Raw genomic sequence first — 11,009 nt, 5'->3', positions numbered from 1 at the left:
CACTTATTAGAGATGTACTCCTTTTATAGAGGTGGTTTACTAATAGGTAAAATTATTTAAGCATCGCTGACTTTTCGAAAAGACTCTTTTAACTTTTTTTTTTTCTTTAGGGATTTCTTTATTAAGACTAAAAAATATGGTATGAACTCTTTTGAGATTGTTTTGTCTTAATTTTCCTTATATTATTTAAGCAAAATAATAATTAAATTATCATGTACTATTTTCCAAAAATTAAAATATCTGTATTTGAAGTAAAGTCCATATTTAATTAAAAATCCAACTTTATTTGATTTGACGAACCATTTATTCTCCATTTAATCACCAAGATATCATATACATTACTCAAATTTGGAAACAAAGAAAAAATAATTTATTTTCATAATGGCTATTTATTTTTATTAGATTACATGGTATGAAAAGTAAAAAGAAATTTGCTAAATGACAAAAAAGTGGAGAATTAAAACATTAGGCCATTTGTTAAATTTATTAATCTAATATTTCTAACAGACAAAAAAATTTGATTTCGTTTCATTAATGGCTATTAATTGTGAGTAGATACACTATATAAAATATAAGCATATATTTATTCTAATTAACTATGTCAACCTTTATTTAATTTAATGAATTATTATTTTACATTTAATCAAAAATAAATAGTTTACAGAATTACATTGAAACAAATCGATTTTACAGAGGAAACAAATCGATTTCTTTTCATTAATAGTTTACAAAATATTCATTAATGGCTATTAACAGAGGAAACAAATCGATTTCTTTTTATCAAATGAATATTTACTGTTATCAGATTACATTGAATTAAATATATTTTTTGTAATATGGGCAAATCTACTTAAATTGAAAGAACAGATAAAGTGGACATGGTGAGAGCAAGTCGCTCAATCAATTACCAGACATAATTTGGGCATATGGCAACGTAGAGGTTTAGTCTAGTTTTATACTTATGAATGATACGTTTGCCACGTAAACGTAAAATTTTTTCTTATATCTATTTTAATATTTTTGAAGTACATTTTTTATGCATTTTTACGGATTGAATTAAAATTGAAATATGTAACACGATTTAATGATTCAGATTTTCATTAGTTATATTAGTTTTTCTATATATGATCATTAATCGATATCTTAGTATTTTTAATTTCTATCATTAACAATAAATATGATAATTAATAAATATCGTATATTCATTTAATCCAAAATTATAATTTAAAACGAAATTATTTAAATTCAAAATTAAAGAATATCTATTAAAATTTAATAACATTACTTATTCAGTTATTCTTAATAAATTATAATAACTTTAAATTCAACATCTAACACCATAAGTCATAAAAGCTACTGACTCACCCAACAATACAATTTACAACATTATAAACCATACAAAATCTCCATATCAACACTCGAATAAAATACAAACTAACCGTTAGAAACGCAATCCCACCGTTGAATAAGGAGCCTGTACTATCACAAGTCTTTCTACCAAATTTCGTCTCGATCAGAATAGTTTTGGACCCCCCGATGTCACCTAGAAAGTGCCATCTCGGAACAGTTTCTAGGGCTCCTACTTAACCCAGAATTTTTCACAGTTTCAGCGATTACTTGTGAATTTTTCAAAGTGAAGATCAAGGAAAACTTATGTTTTCGAATTCTAGTAATAATCGTGGAGGTTACGACAGTTTCCGAGGAGGAACTAGAGGAGCTTATAACAGAGAAGGTTTTAATCAATGAGACTATGGACACAATGTTTTTGGTAGAGGCAGAGGAAGCTATGCTGACGGTTCCAATAAAGGTAGAGGTCGAGGGTGTTTTAATGGACAGAACCGTGAAGAAGAAGTTAATGATCAGCGCCAAAATAAAAAGCAGAAAAAGGATATGTCCAAGATCATATGTTGGTCTGTGATAAACCAGGTCACTATGCATCAATGTGTCCCGACAAACCAATACAACACCAAGAAACGAACATAACCGACCCTCACAAAGCCGATGCTCTTTATGTTCATGAAGTGGTGTTCTTGAATGAAGAAAGAAGTATGATACTACCAATAAGGGTAATTGTTATTTAGACAGTGGTGCAAGTAATCATATGACAGACAACAAAGAGTTCTTCATAAGCTTGTATGAGACCATCACGGGAAGGTGAAGTTTGATGGTTCGCATGTTAACATTGTTGGGAAGGCTTCTATAATTTTTATAGGAAAAACAGGTGAAAAAAAGAGATCACTTGAGGAGATTTACTACATTTCTGATCTCAAGCATAATATCATAAGCCTTGGACAAGCAAACGACTATGGATGTGAAGTTAACATGAAGGGTGACAGTTTGACGCTAAAAGATCCAGCCGGAAGATTACTTTTACATGTCACAAGATCAACGAATCGACTTTACAAGACTCCAATGGAAGGTTATTACCTTCTTGTCTCCTTTTACAAGATGATGACACCACATCAAGATGGCATGCACGTTTGGGGAATGTTAGTTTTGGCGTCATGAACAAGATGGTGAAGCAAGGAATGGTCGTCGGAATTCCGCATGCACTACAAGAGAAGAATGTGTGTAGCTCTTGCTTGGTCGGAAAGAAAATTAGACATTATTTTCCGTCCAAAGCTACTTACCGTGCAGCTCAAGCTTTGGAGCTAGTACATGGAGACTTGTGTGGGCCAATTTCTCCATCTACACCAGCAAACAATATGTATGTGTGTGTCGTAATTGAAGATTACTCAAGATAAACATGGACGATGTTATTAAAAGAGAAAAGTGAGGCTTTCGATCAGTTCAAAAGGTTCAAGGAATTTGCAGAAAGACAAAGTGGTTTGTCCATCAAGACCGTTCGCACTGATAGAGGGATAGAGTTTACCTAACTTGAGTATCATCGTTTTTGTGAAGAGAACGGAGTCTCTAGACATTTACCTGCACCATATACACCACAACAGAATGGTGTGGTTGAGAGGAGAAATCAGACACTAATGGAGATGACAAGAAGCTTGCTTAAAGGAATGAAAGTTATGAATGATATGTGGGGAGAAGTCGTACGTCATTCAACATATCTTATTAATCGAGTTCCCACAAAATCTTTGCAAGGTCAGACCCCGTATGAATGTTTTACATCCAAAAAACCAAATATCGACCATTTGAGAGTGTTTGGATGTGTGGCATACGCAAAGATCACGGGAACTCATCTAAAGAAGTTGGATGATAGGTCAAGAATGGTGATCAATATTGGAAGAATTGGGTTCAAAGGCGTACAAACTTTATGATCCAATCACTAAAGGAGTGTTTGTATGCAGAGACGTGATGTTCGATGAGAAGAAAGCTTGGGATTGGTTAATGACGACAAGACAAACTGAAGATGAACCGGGGAGGTTTAAATTGTCTTATAGAGGTGGTATAGAAGATGGAGCTGGATATGATGATGATCAAGATAATGATAACGAACAAGCTACCAATGATCATCAAGAGTCTATCCACCATGATGAAGACATAGAAGAAGAGAATGATGTTGAGGAAGATGAAAATCAACCTATAGTGACAAGATATGGTTGTATCATCAACAAGCCAAGGTACCTCAGTATTATGTTCTACTATCTGAACTAGAGAGTAAAAAAGCTCTTACTCCCCATGGACGGAGAACCAGAGAGTGTTCTTGAAGCTATGACTTTGCGAGAGTGGGTCGAAGCAATGAGGGATGAAAGGGAGTCTATCGCAAGAAAAACTTAGGAGCATGTTGAGAAACCTGATGGGGTGAAGCCTATAGGACTAAAGTGGATCTACAAGGTTAAGAGACATGATGACGGTTCGGTGAATAAGTATAAAGCCAAACTTGTAGCAAAAAGACTATGTGCATCAAAAGGGGATAGATTTCGATGAAGTCTTTGCACTAGTAGCTCAAATCGAAACTATAAGGTTACTCATAGCTATTGCAACAACAAGAGGCTGGGAAATACATCATTTAGACGTCAAGACTGCATTCTTGAATGGTGATTTAAATGAGTAGGTTTTTGTCACCCAACCTGAAGGTTTTGTTAAGAAGGGAGAAGAGAATCGAGTATATAAGCTCTACAAAGCGTTGTATTGGCTACGTCAAGCCCTGAGGGCTTGGAATGTGAAACTCGATCATGTCTTAAAGGAGATGGGCTTGAAGAAGTGTAACAAGGAACCGTTGGTGTACCTCAAGAGAGGCAATGAGATTTTTCTTAATTGTGGCAATCTATGTCGATGACTTGTTGGAACTTCGCAAAAATTCATTGATCAATTCAAAAAGGATATGTCGAAGAAATTTAAGATGTCAGATCATGGAAAATTAACTTACTATCTTGGTATAGACGTAATTCAAGGAGCTGATGGAATTCAAATAAAACATGAAGGATATGCTCAAGGAGTACTTTAAAATACAAAGATGGAGTCGTACAATTCGGCTCTTGTGGCAATGGAGCCAGATACAGTGATCTCAAAGGCTGAGAAAGAACCTAATATCGATGCCACTGTATAGAAGAAACATAGGATGCTTAAGGTATCTCATTCATACAAGATAAGACATGGCGTTTGTTGTTGGCGTTCTAATTCGGTATGTGCAAAGCCCGAGATAGTCGCATGGACAAGCAGTCAAACATATTATGAGGTCTGTGAGAGGAACCACCAACTTAGGACTATTCTTTAAAAGACACGGGTCAAGAAACGTTGTGGGGTATAGTGATAGTAGTCACAATATTGATGTTGATGATGGAAGACGGGACATATGTTCTATTTTGGCTCATCACTTATTTTATGGACTTCCCAAAAGCTACATACTGTCGCATTATCATCGTGTGAAGCAGAGTTCATGGCAGCAAGAAAAGCAGAAAAGCAAGTCATATGGCTTAAGGAGTTGTTAAAAGAAGTATTAAGTCTAGATGAAAAGATTTTACTTGAGATTGACAACAAGTCGGCCATTGCACTCACCAAGAATCCAGTGTTTCACGGGAGGAGTAAGCACATACTCTCCAAGAACCATTTTATTCGTGAGTGTGTGGAGAATGAACAAATTAATGTAGATCATGTATCTAGAGAGGAGGAGAAGGCGGATATCCTCACTAAGCCAATAGCAAGAGTTAAGTTCAAAGAAAAGAGAGGACTGATCGAAGTTCAAGCGATCAAGTTTCTTGGATCAAGTTAGAATTACGGGGGAGAATATTGGATAATTCCAAGATTTGAAGAGCAAGCTATTTTTTGAATAAGAAAACTTTAGAAAGAGAGAAATAGTAATAATGAAATAGAAATATGAATCACAAATAAGAAAATTGTCCAAATAAGTTTGTGTAATGCTAATAGAATAAGGAGTAGTTTAATTTTATAAATACAAAGTTTATGGAGAGATCGAAAAAAAGATTTAGTGTTTAGAGAGTTTCTAAATCAAATTAAAAAAAAAAGTGTTTTTTATATCTTCTAAGTTCTAGCAAGATTTTCTTTTGGACATAAACAAAACTTTAATGTATTGATTTTACTATTCTATCACCAAAATATATATATTTTAGTTTTTTAACTTGAACGATTTCAGAATAGATGACTTACCAAAAATGATTCTGCGTATTGTTTGATCAAGAGAAAACACTAAAAAAGAATCACATGATTATAAAAGTCGGTAAAAAAGAAATTGCGTTTCGAAATAGTCAGACAAAAATTGAGTACACATGTCAAAAAAGGACATAAAAGCCCACAAATAATGTCGGTCGAGTTACATTTTTCTACTTTTTTAGCTATTTCTCTCAAAAGTATTTTTAGTATATTCGTAGCAGAATACAAACTAGCTTGATCATTAAGTAGTCATCCAGAGGTTCCTCAATCCCCCTTCACAACTTCCCAATCTTTTGGCGTCTAAATATCCCACTTTAAATACAAATAATCAAATGAGCTTGAGCCTTGAATATAAACTAGAATCGCTCCAGCGAGACTGCAACACAACTAGCTAGGCACTAACTCTATTATAAAATCTCCATATCCAATCCGACATCTTTTGTTTTTTCAGGGTTGGAATTTTTTTCCCATGATAGTTAGAAAATTACGCTCACAAGAACAAAACCTCGACTGACACGATAGCAAAAGCGGTTTTATCCTCCTAATCAACAATAAGCATTGCCTTCAGTTAAAGCTCCAGGGCCCAGCTCGTGTTAAAAATATAAACCCGTGGCCCTGTTTCTTTTATTTTTTTCCCAAAACGACAGTTTGATCAAAACGACAAAACCCTGATCAAAACGATAAAAACCTTTTTTTTTTTTTTCTCAGTTCTCTTCTTCTCTTCTTATGCGAAAGATCTTAGCGTAAAGACGAATCCTTGATTCTCATTTTCACAATTTCTTCAAGCTCTAATTGGCTTTAAGTAAAGTTCAATCTATCTTTCCCTTTATCAATTTAAATTTTGGGAACTTAGATTTTGACCTCTAATTGACAATTTGATTATGTTTACAAAATTTGATTGTATTTAGGATTTACGGGTAGTGATTATGTTTACAAAATTCTATTGTATTGATCTCTAATTGATAATTGTCAATTTGATGCAGTATGGATATTGATAAGTTTTTGTATTTTTAGAACGGTTGGATTTGAGTTTTGAAATAAAATGAAAAAAAGTTATAGGACCAGAACTGAGGGGGGTTCAGTCCTTTAATATTAATTTTACAGAGCTTTTTAAAGGATTTAATATATTTAATATTAATTTTACAGGGCTTTTTAAAGGACTTAATATATACAGGGGCAGGGCTGGACAGGGCTTAAAAACCCTTTTTAACATCCGTACCTCCTTGCAATAGACAAAATCAAATAAGTTGCCAGGTTAGATTATAACAAATTTAGAAAAAGAAAAAGCGGCACCTCCCACATTCTTCAAAAAAAACTAGGTAAAAATTGCAGTATTAAGTTGGATGTACATAATTTAAATATCACTAAAAGTACATGAAAATCTTTGTAAGATATAGTCATTTCACAGTTAAGTGTTTATGAGTTATGAATATTTATAATATATCGTGATTCTTTTTGAGAAAATTATCAATAGGAGAAAGATTGTCATGGATTTTGTTTTATTATAGCAACACATTTTGCATGACGTTTTTAGTTATTTTATTGTATCTCTGTGTTTTTTTATATATTATTATTATTACATTGAAATTTGATTTGTCGCAAACACTCAGGTTCATAAATAAAATATACAAAATCACATTTGACATACAAGTTTTCTAATTTGTTCGAAGTCTGAAACTTGAAGGCATCATCTTATGATGGTTCTAAGAATGCCAAAGCATAATATATTTTCTTGTATTCGGAGTAGTTCTACTTAACCCGAGAAGTTATTCCGTTACTCTATATTACTGAAAGTTAACAAACCAAGATGGCCTTCGGAGCTCTATTCTCTGGTGAGCCTGGGCATCCAATGCGGCAACGTTGTGTTCGTTTTCCGAATTAGGATTTCGGCAGCTACTTCTTCCACTCCATTCCTTAGTGATGTATCCCTATATAAAAGTAGTTTATTAATTCATATACATGATACATAAATATTCCTCTAGGCCACTTGATCAAGGATGCAGACGACAATATGTTAATGTTAATTAGTAACGTTAGTTTTACTATCACTAAGAAACATTGAACACACCATAATTTCTACTATTAATATCTTCGTAGCTATGTTGAAATTGAACAATGTTGTACCCAAAAGATGAAGGAGGAGGAGGAGATAGAGGTCGGGGCAGCGCTTGGGGTGGTGCACATAGCGGTGTGGCCAAGTCATGCCTAAGGTTTTGCGGCTCAAAGTCATCTCTTTGACTAGCCTGCCAAATTGAATTCGTGTTATAGTTACTATTTACCTTTTAGCGATTGATTAACATTCAAACATAAATAAAATATGTGTAACTGATAGATAAATTCTAAACAAAAACCTAGACTAGTCCCTCTTAAGAAGTTAAGTGAATTCTACATAATAAAAAGATTCTAAATCAGTTTCACCTTCTTTGTTAGTTGTTTCTTCAGTTCTTTTAGTTCCTTCTCCTATACCATCAAAAGAAAAGTCGCAGGTTTATTAGTTTAAACCATACTTGGACTCAATTCATCTTGATCTAGAATATGCTTTATTTCGTTTATCTGAAACTAAAGATTACGTATATGTAGATATAGTTTTAAGTATTTTGTTCTAAAAATCCAATAGAGAACAAAAAAACACCAGCAGGTACTCATGAGTTTTGAAAGGTACAGCCATTACAACGATTAAGTGTCTCCAAGTTAGTATGCTACCTTTTTCTGAAGTTGTGCTATGGACTCTAACATGAGCTGGTTCTGTGCTCCCAAAGCAAAACAATAGCTACATGATTAGATGTAGTGTATCTATATATCTGTCTATATATACGCATACACACACGGCACATTTCTTTTTTTACGCAAAAACACACACTGCACATTAATAGACATATTTGTATACAAATGATCCATGCATGTATACAAGATATAATATATATAGCTATTGGATATATATATAAGAACCTTTCTAGAGCGAGTTTTCTTGAGGGCAGTATCAAGTTGCATCTCGAGACCATGAAGCTCTTTGATACTCAGAGAATCCACCTCTTCTCCTTTTAAGTGCCTTATCTCATAAAATAAATAAATAAATCAAATGAATATGCATTTTCTTGAATATATTTAGATATCATATCTATGTAATTTATGTTTTGATGATCCTTTAAGTAATAATTTTCGAACCTTACGCTTCTTTGCATGACATCAATCATCCTCAAGAGCTTTGAACATTCTGTTGAACATTCACCCTAAAGATACACAATAATTAGTTAAGTTTACCATAGACAATGATTTATATACTAATATGTCATATAAAAGATAGATTGATGAGCTTACGAACCTGTGAATCCAAATTTGGTGTAGGAATATCTTGACCAGCGTATAAAGATCTCTCATATCGATCAAGAATTCTCTCCATGCTAAATAAAATCGTTATATTAACCGAGAATCAACACTTGATGGATAAACTATTATCATGCAATATATTATTGAACAGTCATTTTTTACTTTAGTCGGCAAACACTCCTTTTTTTTTTGTCTAGAAACATTTCTAAATCATTTAGCAATAATCGAGAACTTTGATCCACATTTACAGACCAATTTATAAAATAATCTAAGCTATTGTTTAGACTATAGCAATCAGTAGATTAAGACTAATCATATTTATTGAAACATATTTGCAAGCAATATGGGTTTGCATATTTTCTTGTGAGGATCGAGGTTAGTCCTAGGTTCGACCAACAAAAAGACAAAACAGTGCACAAAGCTCCATGACAACGGCTTGTCATGCTTCCAATTTCCAACAAGAGTTTAGCTGTGTAGCTTAAATTTTGATTTTAACATAATCAAATCAGAGTTTCATGTTATTACAATCATGATCGAATTACCTGACTCTTCCTATTTATAGTAGATTTGTTTTCCCTCTTTTGTATATTTGTTTATATTGAGATAATTCTTTATGTGTGTGGTTCATTTGAACTAATGATACCGTTTATTAAAAGACTAACATGAGTCATCACAAATTAAGTCTTCAATTATTAAAAAAAAAAAAAGTCTTCAATTATTTTACTGTTCTGTTTTGGCATTTAACATTATAAATTATGTTATCTTATTACTAGATTATTTAAGATTTTCAGATTGATATTAGATTAATTTTAAAGAAAATCGAAATTGCTATTTTTAGTTAGTTTATGTTTATTTTATATTGAATAGTATGATAAATAATGTTTTGTTATTACCAGAATATACTTAGTTAGTTAAAATCCCATCAAATTATTTTGTATTATAGAATACTTTTTGCCAAAAAAATTTTTTTTGTATTTTTAAGAAATTTTTAAATGGCAGAATTAATGCATAAGAATAAAATTGCAGTTTATTTTGATTCAAGATCGATCCTTTTTAAAAAAAAAAACTTAATTACTTGAATTTATCACTTTCTTTTATCTCTCAATATTAATAGCCAAAGTGAACTACCTTTGAGCATTAGATCTCTGATTTCATGGTATGTTCTCGAAAATAAAATCTAAAACATTTTGGTAGAGTTCAAACTGAAATAGGAATGGAAAGAAAGATCTCTGATTTCATGGTATGTTCTCGAAAATAAAATGTTATTAATACACAGATTCTTCCACCATATTTTCTATTGATATATAAACTGTAATATCTCAAAATTCTTTGCTTGATGAAGGTCGCCACTATTAATTCACTTCTTTTTTAAAGAAAAAAAAATTATATACTGGCTGATCATGATCATGTTTTAAGATCATTTCTAACTTAGAGATGCAAGACCTAACATGTGTATCAAACAATCACAGCCACATATGCGGCCATTGATATATTTAATTAAACAATCTCAGCCAATTCAAATCAATCTCCTCTAGGTGAAACCTACTACTTTCTCCAATCTGTCAAACATGAAATATAAGCTGCTATATATAGATAAAACATCGATCTTAAAATAAGATGGTAAATTAATTAGCTTAGGAAAAATTCAAACCTGGAACCAGCAGAGTACTCAAAGAGCTTGCCTTTCGGGGAGAAGACAATCAAAGCAACATCAGCATCACATAACACTGAGATCTCTTGAGCTTTCTTAACCAAACCCGTCCTTCGCTTCGAAAATGTCACTTGTCTCCTTATCTTGTTTTCTATCCGCCTTAGCTGAACCCTTCCTCTTCCCATGTCTACAATTTCTTCTCAGATTTCTAAAGAGAGAGCTAAAAGACTACCTTGGAAATTTGACCACAAAAGAAGAAGAAGACGAAGAAAAGAAGAAGAAGAAGTAGAAAAAGAAAAAACCCTAGATTCTCTTAAAAAGAAGAAAAGTAGAGGAAGATGAGAAATTACGCAAAGATTTGATTTATGTTTCTATTTTTGTGAACCCATTCATATACATATATTTACACACACAAAAGGCATATATGGAGGAAAAAAGAGAAAGTATCAAATGATACAATTAGGGA

The 11,009-nt window shown here is 32.6% G+C and overlaps 1 protein-coding gene across 2 annotated transcripts; it reads right to left on the bottom strand.

The window, feature by feature from the left end:
- LOC104790597 (truncated transcription factor CAULIFLOWER A-like) lies at window positions 7,141–11,009 on the bottom strand. Of its 2 annotated transcripts, XM_010516372.2 has the most exons (8): window positions 10,544–11,007; window positions 8,888–8,966; window positions 8,731–8,795; window positions 8,515–8,614; window positions 8,269–8,310; window positions 7,984–8,025; window positions 7,690–7,808; window positions 7,142–7,493 (listed from the first exon to the last, which is right to left on the bottom strand). In XM_010516372.2, the coding sequence occupies exons 1-8, from the start codon at window positions 10,726–10,728 to the stop codon at window positions 7,388–7,390; spliced, it is 738 nt and encodes a 245-aa protein (XP_010514674.1). In that variant the 5' UTR covers window positions 10,729–11,007; the 3' UTR covers window positions 7,142–7,387. The 2 variants fall into 2 exon arrangements, with proteins under 2 accessions (XP_010514677.1, XP_010514674.1); XM_010516375.2 differs by lacking the exon at window positions 8,269–8,310 and having other exon boundaries at window positions 7,141–7,493; window positions 10,544–11,009.

This window comes from Camelina sativa, chromosome 6 (genome assembly GCF_000633955.1).
Source record: "Camelina sativa cultivar DH55 chromosome 6, Cs, whole genome shotgun sequence".
Lineage (NCBI taxonomy): Eukaryota > Viridiplantae > Streptophyta > Magnoliopsida > Brassicales > Brassicaceae > Camelina > Camelina sativa.
The sequence above is the reverse complement of the archived record's forward strand: the minus strand, read 5'-3'. Positions and strand labels throughout refer to the sequence as shown.

Excerpts from the sequence above, each read along its gene's own strand:
- LOC104790597 (XM_010516372.2), bottom strand. The coding sequence starts at position 10,728 with ATGGGAAGAGGAAGGGTTCAGCTAAGGCGGATAGAAAACAAGATAAGG. Across the intron at positions 8,796-8,887 it reads CACCAAATTTGGATTCACAG|GGTGAATGTTCAACAGAATG; the intron begins GTTCGTAAGCTC and ends GTGTATCTTTAG. Across the intron at positions 8,026-8,268 it reads TAGCACAACTTCAGAAAAAG|GAGAAGGAACTAAAAGAACT; the intron begins GTAGCATACTAA and ends TTGATGGTATAG.